Raw genomic sequence first — 26915 nt, 5'->3', positions numbered from 1 at the left:
AATGTACCATTGATTACATACAACAAGTCATCAACCCAGAATGACAATGAGGATGCATGTTGGATTATAGATCATTTCCAACAAAACATTCTAGTAAAGTAAAGTTTTTCTCACACAACAAATAACAAAGCGATGAAATGAACTTCAGCTCAACCACTCGTCGGTGTTGGAAATGCTTGCTTTGAACCAGAAGTGATTCTCTGGGAAGGGCCAGCTACTGTCAATCTCGCGACCAAAGCAGGAGTGATCATCCAGGCTGAAGCAGCCTATTTCAATACCCATATTGTGATAGCCACGGTAGGGAAGCATAGCAATGTCCGAGGTATAGATACAGTTGCTTCTCATAAATGGTAGTAACGTTGTGTCAACAGCAGCTAGATCGCCTTTCACCATCATTGGATAGTTTTGTCCAAGGAAGATCGAGTTTTCTCCAAGACTATCAATACTGAACCAGGGAGAAGGTGTTGGCGCTAGCACACTAGTATCCATCCCGAATACCCTGCAATGGATGTTGGAATAGGTCCGGAGAGTGCGACCATGCGAGACAACACATGCTTCCTTAGTAACATCAGCAGTGCCATGTATACAGACAAGAAGAGGTGATCCATCGGAATAAATTGCCAAGCGCCACTAAGTATATGGGTCCTGCTCATGATCATCACCGTCGTCATCTCCCCCTTGGTTATAAAAATTTTCAAGTATAGGTGGTGGAATATTCACAGAACCTTGGAAACACAAGAAGGTTAATTAGTAAAGGAAAACTAGCTAGCTAACCCGCATGCATGTGGATGAAACATTATAATTATGCTAGAAGACAAACGTAGCAAAACCATAAGGATTCCATGCAAAAATGGTGCCACGAGTGGTGGCAGCAAACACAAGACCCTTGTATTGAATTGCATCACAGTACTCATCTATGTATAAAATTGATTTTTGAGCAATATCCATCGAGTCATGGAAGCAAGGACAGCAACAAGCTTGTCAAAGATGGAAACAGCTTCATAGTTCGTGTAATCCCAAGAGTGGTTGGGAACTCGACAAATTGCTATCTTCCGTAGACGACGGTCACCATGGTCGTATTTGAACGTACGTAGAATACCGGTGTGCTCAACTTCAGGGCAGTCTGAGATTTTTGAAAGTGGAACCCGGTGACGAGTCTACACATTCACAAGTTCGCACTCGCAGTTGTACCCAATATAAACAACCCAATCTCCATTTGCGCCTGTCCAAGACTTACGCTCAAGCGATGGCATCTTAACATCACACGTATCATTATCAAGCGGCATCAACTTGCACAAGGCGAGGCTTCCGTCGTCCCCGCGCTAGTGATCAGGGTCACGGCGAAGAAGATAGGGGAGATCAAACCAATCCTAGACCCTTGGGTTGCTTGTAATGATGTTATTAGTTGAGTCGAGAATGGTCTTGAACAAACCTGCCATGCTAGTTGAGGTGATGACGTCGCACCGATCAATGAGTTCCTCCACCACGTCGTCTTTCAGATTGGGGCAAGAATAACGGGGTCGTTTCCGGCATGTTCCCTCCATGGAGAAGGTGGTCGAACAATGACAGAAGGAAGGGTGAAGGAAAATGGAGGGAGGAAGAGCGTGCGACAGCAGTTCCAAATCGAGAGGGAAAGGCGAAGAGGCGGTGGATGGTTGCCACGATACAAGAATAGGCTAGTGGGGAGCAAACGGTTACCACAGAGGTCACACACTGACGACAAGGCCGAGTGAACCGCATGCCGTGTATTGCACACACCTTGATCTGGCTGACCATTTATTTTGTGTTGCCTAATCACAAACAGTTCATCCGAGTGAACCGTATGTTGTATATCGCACACACCTTCATCTGGCTGCCCATTTCTTTTGTGTTGCCTCATCGCAAACAGTTAATTAAACTGAACCGTATGCCCTACATTGCACATGCAACTAAAATCTGAACCGTGTTTGATGCATCCATCATCGCAAACGTTTTGCACCTTTTTGACAGTTTTTACACGACCGTTTGCGATTATTGCATCGCACGCAGTTTCCTCGAAGGGTCTGTGATCGTAGTGTCACGTTAGCAGCATCCTGCAGTAGTGTTTGCTCTTGTATCACTATATTTACTCATACAAACTTATTTTTAAATTGAAGGATCCAATCGAAACTCCAATTGCACAATGGGTATGTTTACGCATGTTTCTTTAACAGGTTTGCTCTTATAAATAGCTCTGTTGATTTCAATTTCAATTGTGTATACAGTTGACTTCTCATATCATGCACATTACTAGCATCACAACAGAGCCAATAGTGTTGTTGTATATGTAGACCCGTGGTACCCGTCCGAAATCTTGTTGTGCCATGTAGTTTCCCACGCTTTGTATTCTTTCCGTCCTACTTTCTCTTGAACTGATATGATTTGAACCGTGTCTCTATTTTGATTTGGCAAGACAATGGAGTGACCATATGAAAGGATCAATATGGTTGACTAGAGGGGGTGAATAGGCAATCAACAATTTTAGCTTTTCTTTTACCAAATTAAACTTAGCATCAAAATAGCTTTTCTTTACCAAATTAAACTTAGCATCAAACCGCTCATGTACCGCTCAGCAACTGCTCTGGACCGGAGAGGAATCACCCCCATGGGCGGTGGTTGAGCGGTAGTGCTCCGGAACAACCGCTCGCTCCTGGTGCATGGGGTGGCTAAGTCCCAAGCGGTACAACCGCTTGGTCCTCCTGTAGTACCGGTATGCAAAGCACAACCAGAACAACCGGGCCACCACCGCTCGAGTACCTCCCCACCATAGAAGCAAGTCCGGTGGTTGGGAGGTACCCAGCCGATACAACCGCCCAGAGCACAATGCTAGGGTTTACCAAGTGGAATTGCGGTACTACCGCCCTGGGGCGGCGGTACAATCGCTTGGGAGACGCCTGGAAGGTGCAACCCCAGGGCATCACCCCTGGGGCGGTGGTTGGGCCAGTTCAACAGGCCAGCGGTACAACCGCCTAGCAAGGCGGTACAACCACTAAGGAGAGACCTCTAGACCAGAAGGAGCTAAAAGGAGCCTTTCTCTGCACAAAATGGAAGGTAAGGTGGGTGATAAGAAGAGTGTACGTGCAATGATTCACCCCACGCCTTCTGATGTGGATTCCCTCTTGATAGTACGGATTTCCTACGACCAAGGAAATAAACACATAGAAAACTCCATCTTCGATCTTTTCCTTCCAGAGAGAGTGCCAAACTTATGCAAACCTGAAGAGCTAAACACACGATTAGACCACAAGGAAAGTTGTCATCATCACCCAAAACACAAAGATGGGAAATGTCCTAACACCATAGGACATAGATATATGTTTGTTTGATGCTTTTATAATGTACTACTTGGCAATAGAAGACTTGGTAGTTTAATCTTGTCCACCTTACTAATGAACTGGTTCATCGGAATGAGTTTCATATACTAGTACATGCTAAACATGTTATGTGTCTGCTTGTTTCTTCTTTTAGAATATTGACAGAATATTGGGGAAGAGTGCCTTATTAAGCAATGGTAAAGGAAGTAATGCAGATAAGGTTCAGGATAGTGAGACATCCTTGTTGGTCTCCAACGAAGCTGATAAAATAGCTAAGGAAAACTATCTTGAAGACAGTGAGACAACCCCAAAGTCCTGTCTTGGTTTAGTGTTCGAGTTACTGGCCACTACCGTCGGCACAAGCTATTCAAACTCACTGTCTGAATCAGTTTGGTTTCTTGAGTCTCAACTACAAGCTGAAAGACATCGACCAGCTGTGCTGCCACAAGAAGCGGAAGGGCTGCGGAAGTCCCTGGAGCATTCAGATGCATACTTTCTAGTGCAACAACAAGCGTTGGAGGATTTTAGCGCCAAACAGGACTAAGCTAATAAGCTTGCTAAGCTTATTGCCAGCATGGTGGATACCCAAGATAACGTTTCTTGAGCTCTTCTGAAGTTGTTTCATTTATGGACTTGTTTTGCTGCCGCGTTTATTTGCACTGGTGGCCAATTTAGACGGCCAGTGTATGTAATATGTTGCTTTGTTCCCTAAATTTGCACTGGTGGCGAACTTTGATGCCAGTGGATGTAATATGTGTAATAGTCGTAATAGTCTAGCGTTAGTTGCTTGCTTACTTATTTCCTTATTGTCTTATTTAGTTGTTTGCTTGTAGTCATTGCAGTTCTTTTCCCACGTTTTTCTAGTGGCCACAATAACCTATTTTTGGTAACTATGCCACAATAACCATGGCAACACACGGGCTGTTGTAACCATATGCCTCCTGCGGGCCGTAGGATCCATGGGCCTTCTATGGGCCGTAGGATCCATGGGCCCTCTACGAGGCGTGTGATCCATGGGCCTTCTATGGGCCGTAGGATCCATTGGCCTTCTACAGGTCGTAGGATCCATGGGCCTTCTACGGGGCGTATAATCATTTCGCCAAACATGGGTTGTACTATTTGTGGACCATAACGGGCCGTTAATAGGCCGTAATTGATAACGCTATGAAAACAGCCCAACGGGTTAACGGGCCACAAACGGGCCGAATGTAACCACGGGATGAATTTGGCACACAAACGGAATAGGCCAGTAACAGACCGTAACTAACCGAATTCTAGAAATGAGCCCAAGAATAAATGGGCCCTTAGAAGGCCGAAAGTTGACACAGGTTGGAAATGGGTATAAAGCGATACACTGTTCATTATGGGCCAGTTTCATCTCGGGCCTTTAATGGGCCAAGAGTTACAAAGGGCCTCCTATGGGCCGAAAGACGTTATGGGCCATACATGGGTTGGAAGTTACAATGGGCTGGTATCATATTGGGCGGCCCAGATGACGCTACTAGGCCAAATTCTGGTAGGTCGTGAGTTAGCGGGCTGTAAATGGGCTATATGCGAACAGGCCATTAACAGGCTTTCCGTGGGCCGGCCCGCTATCTTTTTACCAAGTCAAACGGGTCGGCCTTTTCACTGGAATGGACCTCTGTTGGGCCGTGCCACATGTCGATGAATCATAGGCGCCTTCAGTCCAATGAGTGGATAACATATGTCCCAACGGTGAACCGACACGTGGTTACTCTGGCCATTGATAATTTTACAGGTGGAAAATCCCCATTGGTTTGGGCTGTTAACAGGTTATCAGATCCAAACCAGAACCGATAGCTTAACAGCGACCCATTACGGTGGATGCCACGTGTCAGTCACCCTTGACGAAATCACTTCTGTGATGCGCGATTTATCATCATGGAAGTGGACACTTCCATGATGATAATTTTGGTAATGTCATGGAACACTTCTACGACAGCACATGTATGACTATCTTGATTCTGTCATAAAATCGTCATGGATGTACATGCATGGCAGAAAACGTGGCATACTGTGACAAACACGTATCATCACGGAAGTGTATTTTTTGTAGTGTATCTGCTAAAATGCCACAACAGACAAATCAACACTACAATTCGCAATATGACTTATCTACACTAACTAAACTATACAACTCAGACAAAATTTGTGAGGACATGGTTATACCTTCGACGCGTGTGTCCCTAGCTTCTTGCTCCTCTCTTCAACTCAGCAGCACCGGCCACCTCGCGGAGTACTTCCACCACCAGACAACGACAGCACCACCACCGCCCCCTCGACGATCCGAGGTTCAACTCTGGATACAACCCAAGCCGCACCTCCTCCTCACCACCTCCTCCTCCTCGGCTGCTGCTCCTCCTCAGCACCACCTCCTTCCAAACCGCACCTCCTCCACCACACCATGGCTCCTCCTCCCCAAACACACAAAAAACTATCCCATAGGAAAAAAAACAGTAGGTCGTCGAAGATTACTACGATCTACCTATTCCGTGGCTCGGATGTGAAAAATGGGTGGAAAATGGAGGAGATCGGCGCGCGGTGGCGAGGTATACAGAGAAAAATGAGAGTGAGAGAGAGAGAGAGAGAGAGAGAGAGAGAACAGAGGTGAGAAGACGAGAGGGAGGAGAAGAGCGCGTCGGCCTTATCCAGACCTCTTCGGTCAAGGGAAGGCCGAAGAGCACTTCGGCCGCTTACAAGCCGAAAACGGCCCACTTCGGTCACGCGTAGGCCAAAGCTACTATTTTCGGCCACCCCCACAGACGCCAACTCTTCGGCCTAGATAAGCCCGTCTTCGGCCAATGTGTGACCCAAGATTCCTCTTCGGCCCACACGAGGCCGTCGGGGTCATAGTTTTGATTTTTTTTTTTAAATTAGGTGCTATAGTTTCCGAATTTGCTATAAAAACATGATAGTTTCAAAAAAATCCATCTACTCGGCAGCGAAACGACGACGTAGAAGGACTCCATCTCGCAGGAACACTGCTGGGACACGACCTAGACTGTGATGCATGACGCAACTCCGACTTTTGGTACGGTTTCTCCTGAAACTGGCATGACACGCCAGGTGAGTACTTTGAATGTACTCGCAAGCTCACAACAAACAATACAACAATGACAAACAACAACATGATATTTAAGAAAGTTATATGCAAGAACATGGCATGCTACTCATGAAGTGTAGGTGCTTGCAACACATGGTGCATCGGACCAGCTTACCGGCTTGGTTACCTCGTAACCAAATACATCATCTTACCATGGTGATCACCTTCGGATCACAAGGGAAACCAACTTGATGATCTCGACAGATCATCCACCATACAAGTGCTAACAATATAACATTAGTGTGCAGATTAATTATTTCTATTAACCCACGGTGTGACCTACTATGAACTACACACTCTACAGAGGTTAGTACACTGTACCCACACCACAGAACTCATGGCCTCGTATTCCCATTCGGGTGGACCAACGGCGTTCCAATAGAACCAATCTACTGCATGACACTCTCCCGGCCACTCCGACCAACTCCCCTTTGGGCTAAGTCATGGGTGGCCTCCGATGCCACTCTGGACATCAAACGGCCACCGTCGTGGCAAAACAAAAATGGTCCCAAACGGGGACAATGGTGCCAAAACAACTATGGGCACACAAGGCTATGCCTGCCTACCGCGCCAGGGTAGCGCAAGCGCATAACCTTCCCTCATTGGAGGCACCAGCGAGAGGCATGACAGTAGATAGAATAAGGGCCTTCCCATAAAGGCAAAAGTGATTGCACTGGGAAGCTCGATCCGGTGGCACCATGACTCGATCAACAACATGTTCAAGTTGGATTATTATCATGTTTAACTTGAAATGAAATTTACTCGAGCCATAGTATGCCATGAAATATACCATGATATGCATATGCACAAAATCAACATAATGACGATATTAACATAACCATGATCAACACAAACTCTACTGCATAAACTTGACTAAGTAACCATCATACTTCTGTAAATATAGTAAGAATAGCTTGAAAGTTAAACTAGCATAAGTTAAATTATTAAATTAACTAAATGCAATATAGGACTTTAAATTCAAGTAAAAAATCATAGTCGTTGCAATGTCACCCTTGCAAATGTTTGGGGTGGCTTGCCTTAGTTCAGAGGAGGGTCACAAAACTCATGGTCCTCTTCAAGACAATTTGAACCTTCTGAAAATGATCCAAATGGCATAAATAAAATGTCACATAACTCATTTAAATGCACCAAAAAATATTTACAGCAAGGAAAAATCTCAACTTTTGGATGCTGAAAGAGGAGCTCATAACAAAACTTTTGCAAAAGAATCATCTCATTTTGAATTATGGTTTAGGATTTAGGGCTGGTCAAACTTCAGTAAAAATATTTGAATTTAAACTAAAAACAGAAAATCTCAGAGAGGGCCACGTCGAAGGCGTATTTTCAGAATATGTCTTCACTTATACCGCTTCGGGAGACAGAAGAGAGGCTGGCAGGTGGGGTCACCCCGTCAGGTTTATAGGGGAGAGAGAGAGAGAGAGAGAGAGAGAAATAGAGACGACAGCTCGACCGGCGATGGTTCTCAGGCGAGGAGGCCATGGCGGGCCTCGGTGAGGAGGGGGTGGACGCGGCTCATCGAGGCAAGCACGTACGTACCAGCAACGTGGGCAGAGGTGGTCGGAAGGCGTCGCGGTGGTCTTCTACAGAGACGGCGGGCAGCGGGGTTCATCAAAGTTTGGGTTTCTGGCAAGGTGTCGTCGGTCCAGCAGCACTGTCACGTTCCAGTGAAGCTCATGAGCACGCTTAGGGGGTTGAGGGAGGACGAAGAGCACCAAAGGGAGCGGGTGGCAGAAGGGGATCCGTGGCCAACTCTGGCGACGATCGGCGGCTGGAGGCCCGCGCGGCTTTGCCGCGGTGCTACACTAGTGTTTTGTGGCCAGAGGAGTCGAGTGGGATGGCTAGAATGGCTCGGGAGGAGCTGCATTTATAGGGGAGGGCGAGGTAGAGCTCGAGGCCACCGAAGAGGGTTCTGGAGCGGCGAGAGGCGACAAGAGTGGCTCTGACTCAACGAGATGGCTCACTAGTGTTCATCCAAGCATAGTGGAGAGGTAGAGCCAAGCACAGGGCGCGAGGTGGGACGACACATTCACGCGAGAGCACTGTGCTCTCTGCTCCGCCAACTCTGTGTCCGTCGAGCCAGCTTTCGGCGTTGGGGAGCGACAGAGAGGGGTTGGGAGGAAGAGGTCGAGGTAGAAAGAGGGTGGAGACACGCGGGGGTGGCGCGGGGTGGCTTCACGGGCGAGGCAGAGAGGTGGCCGACATGCAGAGCGCGACGAACGCATGCCAGACACCATGAACTCTCGCGGTCACCGTGTGCATTGATGCAATGCGGTGCGCCAGACTTGCCAGACCGTTTCTGGGCTCAATTCCCTTCAAGGCTAGGTCGGTTTGTGGTCTTGGTTTATCACAAGGTCGACCAGACAAGATGGGAGAGAGCTGTCAAGTTTCTGGACAAAAATTGTTGCAGCATTTTGTGAGAAAATAGAAAGAGATAAGAGCTGAAACTTGGAGGCTAAGGTTCAGGTTGGAAGGTAGCCATGCTATAAAAATTTCAACTCAAAAAGATCATGCAAAAATACACTTCCTTCACAAAGTGCTTTTTCTGACCAGAAGAGAAAATATCTTCTTGAGCCAAAATTCTTCACGTGACCATGGGATATTATTGCATAGGAAGGTGAGGCATGGTCTAAAGAATAATAGGGAATTTATTCAGATTGTTCTAAGCAAGAAAAATGGGGGTTGCTTTGGAGCAGAAGTGAAAAAAAATATTCATTTTCAAGCAGAAAATGAATATTATGCCATTGAGAAAAATATTTATATGGCATTATTTGAGAGGGATGATGTCAAGAGATTTTTTAGAGTGCCAGGAGTCACTTGGGGGAAAATAAAAAGATTTCCCGAGTGTTATGTCTAAATGAGTTAATTCAAAACTCAAATTCAAACCAAATATTCAAGAAAACTCAGAAAAAGAAAAGTGGCAGAAACCAGGGTGTCACATTGATGTAGTGGCGAAGCCACACTTGATCTGTGAGGTCAATTGACTACATATATTTTTGTAAATACATCAGACAACAAGTAGAAATCAGGCAACAAAATCTTATAAAATCATACATTTGACTACACAACACCCAATTGACTACATATGATATGATTCCTGGCACCGCCACTGCATTGATGGATTCCAATCTTGATGTATAATGATCTTGGTTAATAAAGTTGGATCACATGATGTTCACCTCCCTCTCTTATTTACATGGTGAATTGAGTCTTGCTCTTTGAGGTTTCTTCATGTTGGATTGAATATTTTGGATTTGAGATCACTTGATTCATGTCTAACTCGCGGATACCCGTGGTGACATTGGGGTAATCTACGTGGCATAAGAGTTGAATGATACAATCATAATGGTGTTGTCGTAGTACGATCTCTCTGGCTATCCTTGACACTTTGGGGGTGGTTCAATAGATTGATTGGAAAAACAACTTTGAGGTGGTTTGCTACTTACGTGATTTTGTCCTACCTTCTCCAATAGAAATAGGAACTTTGGAGTGATTATTTTTTGCACTTTGAGGGATTATCATGTGATTCAATTATGTTAATGATGTTGAGAGATTGCACTAGTGAAAGTATGAACCTTAGGCCTTATTTTCAAGCGTTGAGACACCGTTTTAGCTACTTTTGTTACTTGCTACCTTACTGTTTTTATTCATTTAGATTACAAAAACTTATTTCTACCATCCATATTACACATCTATCATCATCTCTTCACAGAACTAGTGCACCTATATGGCTGACAATTGTATTGGGTGGGTGTGTTGGGGACACAAGAGACTACTTGTATTTTGTTGCAAGATTGTTTGAGAGAGAACCACCTTCATCCTACATCTCCCACAGATTGATAAACGTTATGTCATCCAGGGAAATTTGCTACTGTCCTACAAAACTTTACACTTTGAGGCCCATCCAATTCTACAGGCATAAAGTTGCGTAGTAGACATCGGGCCATTTCAAGGATGTCGAGATACAAATGGGCTCTCAAACGGAGCCTTCTGGCCTACCTGGACACTCTCCATTGAACATGGTCTAGTTTGTACATCATTGAAATGAACCCAACTTTTGAAGGAAGGTGGGTATGCCCATGGAAGGAATCCATGCCAGGTTTGACGATTTCTGACATCGTATACAAGTTGCGATACGTCTGCTCATTTGTCGGACTTTTTCACAGGAAAACTCCAGAAAATGTAAGACTTATTGAAAACCCAAACAACTTGGCATGGTGCCTTGAATTGGTCATATGAGGCCATGGAAAAAAGTTAGGGCCATTTCAAGGATGTCGAGAAAAGACGTGCTCTCAGACGCAGCCTTCCGACCCTACCCGAACACCCTCCGTTTGACATGGTCTATTTTTGGACACCCTTGAAATGACCTCAACTTTTGCAATCAGGTGGATATGCCCATAGTAGGCATCCATGTCAAATTTGAACAATTTCTGACGCCATATGCAAGTTGCGACACGTCCGATTATTTATCGGCCATTTTCACCAGGAAAACTCCAGAAAATGCAAACGTTGTCAAAAACCCAAACAACTTGCATGGTGCCTATAATTGGTCAGACAAGTCCATGTAAAAAAAATTGGAGCCATTTCAAAGATGTCGAGAAAGAATGTGCTCTCATGCGGAACCTTCTAACCTACCCAAACACCCTTCATTCAGCATGTCTATTTTTTGACATCCTTGACGTGAATACAACTTTTGTGAGAAGGTGGGCATGCCCATTGTAGGCATCTATATCAGGTTTGAATGATTTCTGACACCCTATGCAAGTTACGACACGTCCGACCATTATCGGCCTTTTTTCACCAGGAAAACTCTAAAAAAATGTAAATATTGAAAAAAAAGCAAAAAAGCTTGGTATGGTGCCTTGAATTGGTCATACAAGGCCATGCAAAAAATTATTTGAAGCCATTTAATGGATGTCGAGAAATAGCGTGCTCTCAAACGAAGCCTTCTAGCCTACACGGGCACCCTACGTTGAACATGGTGTTTTTTGAACATTCTTGAAATGACCCCAAATTTTGCAAGCAGGTAAGCATGGCCATGGTTGATACGCATGTCAGGTCTGAAGGAAAAACGTATTTAAAATCATAATTGAAACAGTAAATGGTTTTAAAGTATTTAATAAATATTTGAAGGAAAAAGGAATTTAAAATCATAATTTAAAACACTTACTTAAAATTGTTATTTTGGCATTCCAAAAAATATTTCGAATTTTTGAACAGGTTTCTGAAACAATAATAAAGTTCAAAAAGGGAAAATGAATTGACAAAAAAGAGAAGAAAGCGAAAAAACAAAAAAAAACTTAGGCCTTGGCCCAAGTAGGCGATGACATCGCTAGCGTCGGGTGCGCATTGGGCCGGCCAAGTGCTCACAGATTTGAAAAGGTTCACCGATTCAAAAATTGTCGCAGTTTTAGAATTTTGTTCACAAATTCATAAAATGTTCCATTTCTCAATAGTTCCAAAAATTCAAAAAAATTCAGGGAGTTTCAAATAATGTTCGCGCTTTCAAACTTGTTTGAGATTTGAAAAAAAATTCTTGTTTTCAAATCCATTCTATACAAATACAAACAATGTTTGGGGAAATTCAAAAAGGATTGGTTCAAGTTTTCATTAATATTTTTCTAATTTGTATTCAAAATTTGTTAGTGATTTTCAAAAAATGTTTGTCATTAAAAAATCACCCTTTTATAAAAAATGTTTGTGTTTTCTCATTCTTAGCAATTTTTTAAGATAGGGGCATTTTCTTTGGAATTAATGTACCATTATTTAAAATAGCAATATTTGTTTTTTGAACAAAATTAGGAAAAATGAACATTTTTTTCATTTTTTGAACAAAATTTTAAAAGCACGAGCATTTTTGGAAAATAGAAAAGAACCTGAAACGGAAGAAATAAAAAATAAAAAAAATACATATAGAACAAAGAAAAAGATGTAGGTTTTTTGGAAAAAATTGATAATCTAAAAAAATATTCATGAATTTGAAAATAGTTCCTCGATATGAAAAAAGTTCACGGGTTTTGGAAAAAAATTCCAAACAAACTGAAAAAGTTTATGGATTTGAAAAAGTTCACTAGAATGTGGCAAAAAACTGAAAAAAATTCATGGATTTTGAAAAAAAATCGTGAGATTTGAAGTTCACGAAGTTGAAAAATATTCAAAAATTGGAGAAAAGCTCTTACATTTGGAAAAAATCTCTAATTTTCAGAACATTCATGCATTTGAAAGTATCTGAAAAAGGAAAAAGGAAAAAGAAATAGAAAAAAGAAAATAAAAGAATATACCAAAGAAAAAACGGCCAAAACAACCAAACAGATAAGAAAAATCAGTGTCTTTCCTTTTAACATTGTATTTGACGCACTACTAAAGATGGAAAAAGAGGAATTTAGACATAGGAGGTGAAGTATCCCAGGTGGTTAATATGTCTGGTTATGAATCGTGAGGTTCTGAGTTCGAGTCTGACGTAACACTGCGTGTGACGGGCAGGCAGGTTGGCTGTGTACAACTACGTACAACTCGTATGTACGACATACAAACATGGATATACCTTATGGTCAAATGACCATAGTGCCCTTATACGATCTGTGAGGGGAGTGTTCTGAAGCAAGGCTCCTAAGTTATATGCTCCGGTGCAGAACCGCTGAATACAAGAAGTTTGTTACTCCCGCAATCCGTATTAATTGATGGGACCTCTATACAATGTAAGTAAGATTATATAGAGGTTGTGATAATTAATTCGAGTTAGAGGGAGTATACCTTCTTATTTGGTTCCACTGTTAGAACAATTCATTCACGTAGGTGTGACATATACCATTAGCAGCGTTTCAGTTTTCGCAAAACTGCTCTTCCTCACCTTCACAAGATTACGTACAACTACTAAAGCTTGTATGCAAGAAGGGCGGGAAACTAAAGATTGATATTTTTTATTCTGTCCTTCATAGTTGTCCATCAAAGTCAGAGCTGCGTTGTCTGGTCGCAGGTGACTGATTTTTGGCGTCACGCTGAATACAAGAAGTTTGTTACTCCCGCAATCCGTATTAATTGATGGGACCTCTATACAATGTAAGTAAGATTATATAGAGGTTGTGATAATTAATTCGAGTTAGAGGGAGTATACCTTCTTATTTGGTTCCACTGTTAGAACAATTCATTCACGTAGGTGTGACATATACCATTAGCAGCGTTTCAGTTTTCGCAAAACTGCTCTTCCTCACCTTCACAAGATTACGTACAACTACTAAAGCTTGTATGCAAGAAGGGCGGGAAACTAAAGATTGATATTTTTTATTCTGTCCTTCATAGTTGTCCATCAAAGTCAGAGCTGCGTTGTCTGGTCGCAGGTGACTGATTTTTGGCGTCACGCTGAATACAAGAAGTTTGTTACTCCCGCAATCCGTATTAATTGATGGGACCTCTATACAATGTAAGTAAGATTATATAGAGGTTGTGATAATTAATTCGAGTTAGAGGGAGTATACCTTCTTATCTGGTTCCACTGTTAGAACAATTCATTCACGTAGGTGTGACATATACCATTAGCAGCGTTTCAGTTTTCGCAAAACTGCTCTTCCTCACCTTCACAAGATTACGTACAACTACTAAAGCTTGTATGCAAGAAGGGCGGGAAACTAAAGATTGATATTTTTTATTCTGTCCTTCATAGTTGTCCATCAGAGTCAGAGCTGGGTTGTCTGGTCGCAGGTGACTGATTTTTGGCGTCACGCTTCATATACTTCCACATGGCCCCTACAGTGTGGGCTGAGTCAGCGATCGTCTATGGAGAAATCGGTCTCGTTTGCTCAAGGTTTAGGGATGGCGATGATGCCTTATAGGGGAAGAGTTATGATGATGATGCCAGTGCGTTGTCTTACCGAGGCCCTCTTTGAAGTGGTGTGTGTGATGTGGTGGTGGGGGGGGGGGGGGTCACCTTGTGTGTGCCGCTCAACGGTTCGTGATGGTTTTCACCTGGTTTTCATAATTAACCAGGATTGTTTTTGCCTATTTTTCTCTAATTAACTGGACAACTCTTTTCTTTTTAATGAATGTAGAATCCTGCCACTTCAAAACTAAATAAATAATAATAATACCCAAAGTGTTTGGCCGTCGTCAATGAAGGGCAAGGCAGCCACACCCGAGGTAGAGTGGAGAGGAGTGGCCCGGACACCTGTTGAGGCCAGCCACGTCAGATGTAGGGCTGGGTGGCCGAGGTAGACGATGTGAGCACCATACGCGGGGCAACATGGGCACTGCGTCGAGGGCGGCGACAGAAGCAATGCAAGAAGCATGGACGTCACGTCAATGGTAGCGTGGTCACCGGAGCTTAGTGTTGGGTGGGGGAGGGAGGTGCATCGGCGTGTTTTTGTGAGGGAGATCGTGGCTACAGTCTATCAGGAGAGGCAGGACGTGCGCGGGGCAGTTTGTGGGTGATGACGGTTCTGATTGGCAGAACATTAAATCGGGCCTTCACTAGTAGAAAAAGGGTCAAACGTGAAGCACATTAGTGCCGGTTTGAATTAGAGCCGGCACTAATGTGTACATTAGTGCCGGTTCGTGGCGGCGATCAATAGTACCGGTTCGTGGCGAACCTTTAGTACCGGTTCATGCCACGAACCGGTACTAAAGAGGCTGCATCAGCCTGCGGTCAGGCTATGGCCCCACCATCACCATTTAGTGCCGGTTCTTACCACGAACCGGTACTAATGAGGTTATGGCAAGCTGTTTTTAGTCCCACCTCGCCAAGAGAGAGGCAGTATGAGCGGTTTATAAGCCGTGAGTGCACAAACAATGATGAAGAGTTGCAATGCTCACCTACATGTTGATTAGCTTCAAGCCTTGCGGAATAGCATAGATTGCACTGAGCTATGTACAGTGCAGTCTACACTATTCCGAATGGCTTGAAGCAAATTAACCAGCATTGCACCTCTTTTTTATTTTTAATAACTTATTTAAACTCCGGACTTCTTTTGTGTTCAGTATGCAGCATTTAAAGCGACGTCATCAATTTCCAACATGTTCTGACATCATTTGTTGTTTTTCGGTCATTTACCTAATTGTTTAGAGAGCTAAATGACCGTGAAATTGAAAATCACTACAAAATGAATCCTGAAAATGTTGAAACTTGGCATGGTATCATCATATCACTCGCATAGCATGCGCGAAAAAGTAGAGAGGGTCACGGCAAAAACTGGACGCACTTCGTGTACAAACTGGACAAACTCTTTCCGAGTATCAGGGTTTCAGAGTCCGGAGTGGGTACTAATGTGCATCCCACCAATCAGGAAGAATCACACGGATCGTGTGTTTCTTTCTAGCTCTTGCGAGTCGTTGGATCAAGGGTGTGTTTCTTCCTAGCTCATGTGAGTCGTTGGATCGAAACTACCACAATCACTTTGTGAGCCAGACGACCCTATATATAGCTAGCCCACCTCTCGCCTTCCCTGCATAAGTCTTTCAGTTCATCGACTACATACATCTACCAGTTCATCGACTGCATACATCTACCAGTTCATCGACTGCATACATCTACCAGTTCATCGACTGAATACAAATCATTCGGATTCGCCATCATACGTCCAACCGTGCATTTGATATGCATATATATGCATCACGAGCCACGGTTGGGCTGTATGATGGCGATACCGATTGGTTTGTTCTAGATCCGACATAAAAGGTTTGATACAACTTCTTTTTTTGTGACATAAGAGATATCTCTCCTCCTACCTATTTTAGTTACACAACTACCTATTTGTGCCAAATTTTCACTTTTGTTGTTGCTCTTGCATCATAAGCATCATGTTAACTGGACTTACAAGTAATGCAATTTAACCAAACTATCTTGTGATCTTCGCCAAGAGAGAGACAGTATGAGCGGTTTATAAGCCGTGAGTGCACAGACAATGACGAAGAGTTGCAATGCTCATCTACATGTTGATTAGCTTCAAGCCTTGCGGAATAGCATAGATTGCACTGAGCTATGTGCAGTGTAGTCTACACTATTCCGAATGGCTTCAAGCAAATTAACCAGCATTGCATCTCTTTTTTATTTTTAATAACTTATTTAAACTCCGGACTTCTTTTGTGTTCAGTATGCAGCATTTAAAGCGGCGTCATCAATTTCGAACATGTTCTGACATCATTTGTTGTTTTTCGGTCATTTACCTAATTGTTTAGAGAGCTAAATGACCGTGAAATTGAAAATCACTACAAAATGAATCCTGAAAATGTTGAAACTTGGCATGGTATCATCATATCACCCGCATAGCATGCGCGAAAGAGTAGAGAGGGTCACGGCAAAAACTGGACGCACTTCGTGTACAAATTGGACAAACTCTTTCCGAGTATCAGGGTTTCGGACTATACAAAATAAATAATGCAGAAAATAAAAAAACCATACAAAAAAATTACTCAAAAATAAATAGAAGAAAATAAATAATGCAGAAAATAAAAAACTATATAAAAACTACTCAAAAATAAATAAAAGAAAATAAGTAATGCAGAAAAGAAAAAACTATATAGCAAATTTGTTGGCACACTGCCCTGTGGGTCTACCAGACCTAGGGTGTGCAAATGCAGGCCCAGGAGGGCCAGCAGACCCACAGGGCAGTGTGCCCTAATTAATTAGGCCCAGAAGCCTGCTATATAGAGGAGTTCAAGAAGGTAGCCGCGGTTGGGTTTATAAACCAGTGCGGCTGCCCTTCGCCGGGCGAGGTGGGACTAAACTTTGGGGTGGCAGCGCAAGGCCTTTAGTACCGGTTGGTGGCTCCAACCGGTACTAAAGACCACCCTTTAGTACCGGTTGGAACCACCAACCGGTACCAAAGGCCTGCTCTTCCCGCCTCTTTGCCTGGCCAAAGTAGGCCTTTAGTGCCGGTTGGTGGCTCCAACCAGTACTAAAGGCTCACCCTATATATACAGCACTTACGAAATTTCAGTTACATCTCCCCACTTCTTTCGTCAACCTCTCGCGCGCCGCTCCCATAGTCGTCGCCGCCCGTCGCCCGTCGTCGTCCCCGCCGCCGCCCCGAACGCCGCGCGCCGCCGTCCGTCGTCGTCCCGCGCCGCCGTCCGTACGTATCTCGCTCTCTCCTCGCGCGTACCCGGCCGCCGCGCCGCGCGCCGTCCGCCCCGAACACCGCGCGCCGCCGTCCGTCCCCGCCGCCGCCCCGAACGCCGGCGCCCCCGCCCCGTACGCCGCCGCCCCCGCCTCGTACGTCGCCGCCCCCGCTCGTACGTACGGGGCGGCGCGCATGCACACACACACACACATGCATATACCACACACGCATACACACACATACACACATACGTACACACATATACGTATACACACACATACACACACATTTTTTTTCTTATTTTCTGTTTTTCAGAAAAGTTAATTAGATGATCGAATGTTAGATTAATGTCGAATGTTAGATGAATTAGCTAGATAGAAAAATTGTCGAACTAGAGATTAGAACTAGTTGAATAATTAATATAACTAGTTTATTTTTAGTAAGAAAATTTAGGTATATGAGATTTGAACTAGTCAATAATTAATATAACTAGTTTATTTTCAGTAAGAAAATTTAGGTATATGAGATTTGAACTAGTTCAATAATTAATATAACTAGTTTATTTTTAGTAAGAAAAATTTAGGTATATGAGATTTGAACTAGTTCAATAATTAATATAACTAGTTTATTTTTAGTAAGAAAAATTTAGGTATATGAGATTTGAACTAGTTCAATAATTAATATAACTAGTTTATTTTTAGTAAGAAAAATTTAGGTATATGAGATTTGAACTAGTTCAATAATTAATATAACTAGTTTATTTTTAGTAAGAAAAATTTAGGTATCTGAGATTTGATGATCTAATTAAAATATTATTTGTTAATGAGTTTTTCTGTTTATTTAATTTTTTATATATTTTGAGTTTATATAAATGTTAGATTAATGTCGAATGTTAGATGAATTAGATAGAAAAGTTAAATATATAGTAATGTCAATTGAATATATAGTTAGATATATTAATGTCAAATGTTAGATGAATATATATTTGGCTAGATATAGGTGTTTAATGTTTCACCTATATGAACATAGGAAATGTCATCTGACGATGAAAAAGATTTTATTTTGTGCGAACACTGTGAAGACCAGCGCGGCCTGTGCGACCAAAATTTCCTTGTTGATGGTAGGCACTTCAGCATCAAGTTGGATGAGACATTCGAAGTTGATACAGTAAGTCACTTTGTCAATTATTATTTGAATGCAAAACTTATGCTTCATTTGCTTCAACTTATAATTTTAAATTTTCACTATTCTACTATAGCGCATCTCCTGCCATGCAAGAATTTTTGTCTTGGATAAGATAGGTTTTAGTGCTATAGATGATATGGAGGTAAAGAGAGTTTACTTGAAGACGGAGCATGGGCATACTTTCAACGTCAAATTATATAATGGAGACACATACACCCATTTTGAATGCAAAACTTGGCAAGCACTATGCAAGGCTTATGCATTTGAGCCTGATATGGTTATCACCTTTGATATTCGTCCGGAAGATGATATTGAAGGTAATATAGACATCTGGGTCGATGTGCAAACGCCTCCAGTTCTACCATTTGGTGAGTTTTTCTCAACCATGCATGCATATGTTTATGTCTTTCATACAGTTTATTCAAAAATAGTTGACAACTAATTTGTATTGTCAGCTTATTTCGGTTCAAGCAAACATGTCCGGCGCTTGGTAGACAGGACCTACTACTGCCCCGGGGCTCAACTAAACTGCGAGGAGATAAGTCATTATGTTTCATGGCTTGAGGATCTTAATACTGTCAAGACAATTTTTTTCCTACACTTAGAAATGTTAGTACTCAAAACGTGCGACCAATGGTGATCGTATTGAACTACGGTCACATCTATAATCAAAAGATGGTAAGATTTTAAATATTTGTCCTTAATTAGTGCATCTTTTGCATATATTATTTTTGAAGCTAAACTTTCATTGCTTAGTATATTAATTACTATACGATGTTGTTCAACAGGGACTTCCGATGACAGTTGTGCCTCAGTGGATCGAGACAAAAGGTCGCATGTCAATGGTTAGCTTACGACCAAGATTTCCTACATTGCACATGAGTGCATTCAGGATTTCTGAAAGCGAAGAATGCTTAATAGTGAAAGATTGGAGAAAAATTGTTAACGATCGCAGAGAAGTACTAGGGGGCAGTAAGGTGATGCGCAACCCAAGATTAGGAGACAGATTCATCTGCATGCTCCAGTATGATGAATCAGGAGAGCTATACATGTTCTATGCTATTCTACCTGAGAGGGAGCAGCAGGATCAGTAGCTACTAGTTCATGCTCTTAATTAGTACTTGTCTCATGTCCGTGTCCTGAACTTCGATCTTGGTGACGATTATGTTGAACTTGATGATATCTTTGCTTCTGTTACAAAGTGAATGTTTCCTCTTTAACCTAGCCAGCGTTGATGATGATTAGATAGCTAGCACGGTAATGACTATGATGATTAAATAGTGGTAATTAGACGACTACGATGATTTTTAGCTAGCTAGAGTTTATTTATTTATTAATATGCGATGATGATGATGACGACGACGACTACAACTCATTATAACGTAAAACAATCCTAAATTAAATTGATAACACAAATTTAATTGAAAAATACAAAATAAAACAAAAACTCACAACCATTTAGTACCGGTTGGTGTTACTAAAGGGCTCCCAACCCCCGGAGCTGGCTTGTGCCACGTGGTTCCCCTTTAGCACCGGTTCGTGCTGAACCGATACTAAAGGGGGGGCCTTTAGTGCCGAAAGGTTAGTGCCGGTTCTATAACCGGCACTAAAGGGCCTTACGAACCGGTGCCAATGACCCGTTTTCTACTAGTGCTTTGATTGGGTTAGCGGACCGCCCAAGCAATAAGGATCAGACCGTAGGGTGTTAGTTGTCTTGTGTGCACTAAGTTTGGCAGCTTTAAAAGAATTGTAAATCATGTCTTTATAAGTAAAGGGGAGATAAGTAACCCCTCCCCTCCCCCCCCCCCCCCCACACACACACACAAAAAAAAGTAGAGATAAATAGAGGTAGGATTTGCTCATGTGTTAGACAATAAGCTATTAGAAAACAACCTTGCTATATCTCAATCGATACTATATTCGTGAGATCTTACAGTGAAATGTATGCCAAAAAATAGATTTTTTTTCCTTTCTTCCATGTTATGTCACTTGACTGTCGACTGACACCTAGCAACACCCGAAAACAGTTTTGACTTTATTGTATTCGTTTTGATAAAGAGATTATATGTGAGAAATATCCAGTAAAACTCTCATGTTGAATGGAAATGAAAAGTAAAATAAAGAGGATAAAGCAAAGACACGAAGTCTTCGAATTTAGGTGAGTCTGAATTCTTTTAGCAATTAACTCCAACTTGCACTAGGGCTGCTCTTTCTTGTGACCTTGGCAACTAATACTTTTTACTTTTTAAAATGCCAAACCAAAAGCGCTATCTTAAAAGTATGAGTACCAACTACCCAATATTAGAGAGAGATTGGCAAAAACAGAAAAGAGTGATAACATGGTGACATTGCAAGATAACGATGGAATATACATACAAAAAACGAAAACAGAAAATAACACCAACTTGCACCCTCTTTCGATGTCATCACCCATCAGAACCGCAATAACATTAAATTCTCTCTTTTTTGGTGCAGAAAAGAAAACAGAAAAGCATCACAGTGCATGCATTGCATGCAACCGGGACCGGCCATGGAGAAACCAAGAACGATCAATCACTGATGATCAGCTTTGCTCATCCGACGGCGGCGGGGAAGAGGAGGAGGTGGTGGTCGCGATGGCGGCGAGTTTCTGGAGGTTGAGCTTGACCACGGTGTCGGTGAACATGCGGGTGTCCTCCTCGGTGTTGCCCTCCGGTACGTCGACGACGTAGGACTCGACAACGACGCAGTAGGGCGGGCCTGAAGGCTGGTCCGTGAACTCGGTGACGGAGGTGACGGAGCGGTAGTTGCGGAGGCGGTGCTCGCCGCCGACGACGCGGAAGCTGAGGATGTGGCGGTCGTCGTCGAGGATCTCGAGGCGCTCGGTGCTGGTGGAGGCGGGGAGGCCGGAGACGACGGTGACCTCGCGGACGCTGCCCACGGTGGCGCCGTCGCCGGCGGCGAGAGCACAGGACTTGATGAAGTGCTTGTAGCGCTGGGGATTGGCGAAGCCGCGCACGATGTCCCACACGGCGGCGAGAGGCGCCTGCACGCGCTGTGTGACCAGCGACGTGCACGTCCCGCTGGCGCGCCCAGGGAATGTGTGGTGCTCCTCCACCACGCCCTCCACCTCCCTCCGCTCCGGCTCCGTCAACCCTTGACGGAGCGCGCTCTCCATGTGGGGCTCCATGCTCTTCCCCTCTCTCTCTCTCTCTCTCTCTCTTTCTCTCTCTCTCTCTCTCCCACCTTCTCTCTCTCTCTCTTCTCTGGCTTCTGTGCAATTAACTAAGAGAAGGCCTACTTGTGTACGTTGGGGTTGATGTTGTATTTGCAGATTGGAGACGTCTCACCTTTTATGGTTGGCCTCTAGCGTTGTTGCGGGCTTGATGGTGTCTTTGTTTTCCATTTTTGAGCTCCTATTCGTCCTCCGAGAAATGTGATTTCCAAACTGAAAAGCAAATGCGCAGCTACCCTATTCCTTTCCTCAGGGAACATTTTTTATATTTAACATCTACTTCCTCCGTTCCCAAATATAAGTATTTTTGAAGATTTCAATAAGTGATTACATACAAAGCAAAATAAATGAATATACACTCTAAAATATGTCTATATACATCCGTATGTTGTAGTCCATTTGAAATGTTTAGAAAGACGTATATTTAGAAACGGAGGGAGTATTTGTTTACAACCATTGGATTTCACTGTTGACCATGGAATAGATATTTCTTTTCAATTATACAGAGAGAGAAATGCTTATATGGGGTGGCACTCCTCAAAATATGCATATTTTCCTGTAGCGGTGAGCTAATTTCCCAGGCTTACGTCATGTTGGTCAACGCAATCAATCCAATCAAATGGCTCAATATCATGGCCGTGATAAACTAAGGGCAACGCCAACGTGAATCACCTATTAGCCATCATCAATTTTTTTGCGGACACGGGATAAGATGACAGAAGGTTACAAGAAAAGATCTCAAGCTTTCCTCCTTTTCCCGTCGTAGCCGTCTCCGGTCCGTCTCATCTCCTATGGCCTTTAGGCCATGGAGGTGCAAAGGACCTTAGTCCCCCGTCGACGGGATGGACCCCTTTCTTGTTCTTGTTAAGTTTAACATCATGGTTGGCACTGTGTGATGGCAAAGATGTCTCTAAGTAGCAATAATGTCTCCCACATTCTATTCCCCGTCCTGATGGTGCATCTAGAATCGTCGGAGGGCGTGTGGAGGTGTGCCTCCCTCGGATCTCGCGGGATTCAGTCGATGCTGGTCTTTGGTGGGTCTGTTTGGATCTGTTCTTCATTTGTCTTCATTGGATGTTTACAGGTTTGATCATTTTGATCTACGACTTTCTTCATCGGCGATAGTGCTGCTCTGGTGTGTTGGTCCTACGGAGCCTTAGCACGACGACTTTTTGACTGTCTACTACAACAAGGTTTGCCCGGCTCCAGGAAGGGAGGGGCGATAATGGGGGAGTGCCTTCGGCACGCTCCAGTGCGTGTAGTCGTCGCTAGGTGATCCACGGACCTGGTTGTAATTTTTATTACCTCTGATGTTCTTTGTACTGCCATGATTGAATATGAATAGACTGAAAACTTCTTAAAAAAAATCTTTATGGACACGTTTCGTGTCCATGGACATCCGACCGGACAGATGCCATTCAATTGGGGTCATCAAAATACCCGCCCGGCCTTGTTCGGCCTTCTTTCTTTCACAAAGTTATCTAGATCAATAGCAACTCAACCATACATTTAAATAGTTGTAAAGAACTACAACCAAAAGCAACATATGTTCAATCCGTTTTTCACATCTACCAATCCGAAAGCCTTCGGTTCAGCTGTCGGTGCCAAAGAACTCAATTTTTTGGCCTCTTTTCACACTCTTTTCGCACAAAGTGTTTGTACATGCTAGCATGGTACTTCTGAACAAACTTCACCACGCTGGGTTCGAAGTCTGTCGGCTTGATGAACAACAACTTCTGCGGCTTGGCTTCGGCCCTGATAGCAATCTTCATCTTCTTGAACTTATGCTTCTTCTTTCGCATCTCCATGAACATGTCAAACCTCTCCACCTTCTTGACCCCTTTCATCTCATTGCGCTTGGCAACCGCCTCCTCCTTCTTCACCAACACGGCCTTGAACTTCTCCGTCATCTTGGTCGCCACCCCTTCTCGCTTTTCCTTCTCTGTCTTCCACTTTGCCCCCCTTGACCTAGCCACATGGGTGGCCGGTGCGACCCCTCGTTTTGTTGGATCACCATCTTCATCATCTTCTTTGGCGATGGTCTTGGCGGAATTGACAATGTGTTTCCCGGTTGCTTTGCTCACCAACAATGAATCATGTGCACTTTACCAAAAAAGTTGTGTCATTTTGCTCCGTGCCATGAAACAGATCCCCCGTAGATCAACTCATCATCCTTGTTCAAGTAGGTGGTTCCCCACTTCTTCTTTGTGTTGGCGCTGGCGGCCAATGGTTGTCCGGCTCAAAGTCCTGCTGCCTGGTGTACGCCTACTGGCTGTCAGGCAGTTGGGTATACGGCTACAGATCTTGCTCCGCCTGGGAGTCATCCACTTGTTCGTCTTCATAGCCTCATCTGTTGTGGATAATGTTCATTATCGCACAATCCTTTGCCGTTGTCTTGCTTGGTTGAGGCATTCCAACAAATAGTGATCAGGCCCCACAGACGAGAGCTTCATAGAGGGAATATGTGCGGACGTAGCTGTTGAGGTCGACGATGAACGACACTCGATTAAAGGAGGCTGCAAACTGTTGCGGCAATTGCTGCGTGTCAGGCGTACCGAGGTGTTGGGCCGTGTACAAGTAGGGTGTCTTACATTGGGCGGGCTAGGCATGTGATATACAGGGCGGCATCGGCCAGGCGGTGCGCTTTGGATAGCAAGCTACGACCTGACCGGCCACCGCCGTCTTCTCCGCCTTCGTCTTCCTCTTGAGGCTTCGGGGTGACGTTGAGCGGACGCAACCGTGCGGGCGTCATCCTTCGGGTTTGGGTCCTGACACCTGCGAGACAACGAACATCATCTTTGGCTTCTCGAGTGGCTCTATCATGGCAGCGCATGGTGGAATGAGGAGGAAGGTGATGGTGCTCTAAGCGGAGGGACCGGTCCGGACATTTTAGGTGAGCCACGTTGAATGGCTGAAAGTGTCTGGCCATATATTTGCATCAATTTAGTGATCTGAATTGGAGTTGCCTTAAAAATGTTCAGGCCATCTAATTTAAATATTTGCAGACGGTTGCCTTAAAAATGTCCAGGCCATCTAGTTTAAATTTTTGCAGACGGTTTAATGATCGGCGTTGGAGTTGCCCTAAATACCACTCCAGATAAAGAGCCAAAGCTATTACACGGGTGAGTTGGGATGCAGAGAAAAATCTTCAACGGAATCCTACGACTCATCATCGTGCATGCATGTGAATCTTGCAGTAGTTGTGTATATGATGTGAGATCGTTGACCATGATTGTTTACTAGCACAGCTCCATTGATTGGATCACATCAGCATTTTTTAAGGTGGATGATCAGAGAGTCATACTTCATTTCTCTTCTTTGCGAGGACCACTTAGTTAATCTTGACCAACTCTCAAACCATCGCGTCCCCTGAATGCTCCAAAGGTTGTCGTTCAAACAAACATTTTTATTTTAAAAAAGGGGGAAATTTTTGTTTAAAAACAACAGTTTGATAAATAAATAAACACATATGTAATAACATGATGATGTGTTCGAAAAAAAAACATGATGATACAGACAGCCAATACAAACACAAAAAAGACAACAACAAAAATCAGCGCCCACGGTCGTCATCTTCAAAGAAACGCCAAGTAGTGTCTCTTAGCTTTATGACAAAAATGCATATTCCACAAAAACGCTAATGATGCCGTCTCATGAAGTGAACCACCGAATCCCGATGAAAAAGTCTCCAATCCAAGTTATCTACACAAAGATGCAGCCATAGCCGATTGCATGTGCCAAATTTGTCGCTAACAGAGAGGCGAGCATCCAGAATAACACCTTAGTGATCATGGACCAGAACGTGAAAGTCAGCTTCTAGGGTTTCATTGGGGGCTGAACATCTTCATCCTCTCAAACAAGCCGATGGGGTGCCACTGCAAGCTGCTCCGTCGCTGGAGACGGCCTAATATTGTTGATCATGGACACGTAGCCATCGAAACCATGGTCATATGCCGGACCATCGCCCTGGAGAAGAAGGCAACATGAACAGGAAGAGAAATAGATTCAAGAGCTCGACCTCCATTAGATCTCGCGGGCCTCAAGCCGCACCGAGGGCACGCCTATATGACAGATGAGGCCAAGGGATCCAATTGCGAGGGAAAGTCATCGTCGACGCGCCGACAAACCCTACAAAACCTTGTAGCACCATACAGAACTGGCGACGAGAATTTACACCCATGAACCATCATCGTTGTCGCGGATGGGAACGCTCGAGGAAGAATTACTCGTCGACAAGACGTTGCCACCACCATCGACGACACATCACGAGAGATGACTTTCCGCCACTGATGAGTGTTATTTTTACACTCCTCTAACCCGATTTTAAACTGAAATATTTCATTTAAACCGAGATATTCGCTTCGATATTGCCACTAATGAGCAATGAATGCAAAGGATTCCAAATACCCGATCTTTATTTTGTTTTCATAGGAAATACGCTATTTATGGATGAACTTTACATGAAAAGGAGTAAAGTGAAGATAGAGGAGATGAGGTGGGAGACGCACCAGATGAAACATAGAAAAAGACGGCCTCCCATACGACCATCCCTGCTCGTATGGATGGTCATATGGCGTGCTAACCGAGGCGTCTGATCCACCTAAACAACCTTTATAAAGGGTCTGGCGCCAATGAGCAATAGAACATTGTAGAACAAGCCACACATTGTCATCTTCATAGAAAACCATCCCCATCAACCCTAGCTGCCGCCATTTCCCATCTCCATAGCCACAACCTTCATCGCCACCATAGTTCTCAGCCATCTAGCCATACTTGTAATCGTGTATCACATTTGTCATCCATTGTAAGACATATTATCAATCAATCTTCATGATATGTTCTTCGATGAGTTCTTCATGTGATCTGATCTTCATGTGTGAGTAGTTCGGTAAGGTCATGGGTTGAGGCAATGCCCTGCAATCCAATGTATTTGTTGGAGGTGTCGATGGAAGTACTTTGAATTAAAGTCTCAGATGTGTAGCATAAAGTTG

The 26915-nt window shown here is 43.7% G+C and overlaps 1 protein-coding gene across 1 annotated transcript; it reads right to left on the bottom strand.

The window, feature by feature from the left end:
* Nucleotides 1–21028: 21028 nt before the first annotated feature.
* Nucleotides 21029–22024, bottom strand: PYL2 (PYR1-like 2). Its single transcript, XM_048711867.2, has one exon. The coding sequence runs from the start codon at nucleotides 21877–21879 to the stop codon at nucleotides 21274–21276; it is 606 nt and encodes a 201-aa protein (XP_048567824.1). The 5' UTR covers nucleotides 21880–22024; the 3' UTR covers nucleotides 21029–21273.
* Between the last annotated feature and the right edge of the window lie 4891 nt (nucleotides 22025–26915).

The sequence above is a fragment of the Triticum urartu genome, chromosome 3A (genome assembly GCF_056163025.1).
Source record: "Triticum urartu cultivar PI428250 chromosome 3A, HENAU_Tu73, whole genome shotgun sequence".
NCBI lineage: Eukaryota > Viridiplantae > Streptophyta > Magnoliopsida > Poales > Poaceae > Triticum > Triticum urartu.
The sequence above is the reverse complement of the archived record's forward strand: the minus strand, read 5'-3'. Positions and strand labels throughout refer to the sequence as shown.

Excerpts from the sequence above, each read along its gene's own strand:
- PYL2 (XM_048711867.2), bottom strand. The coding sequence starts at position 21,879 with ATGGAGCCCCACATGGAGAGCGCGCTCCGTCAAGGGTTGACGGAGCCG.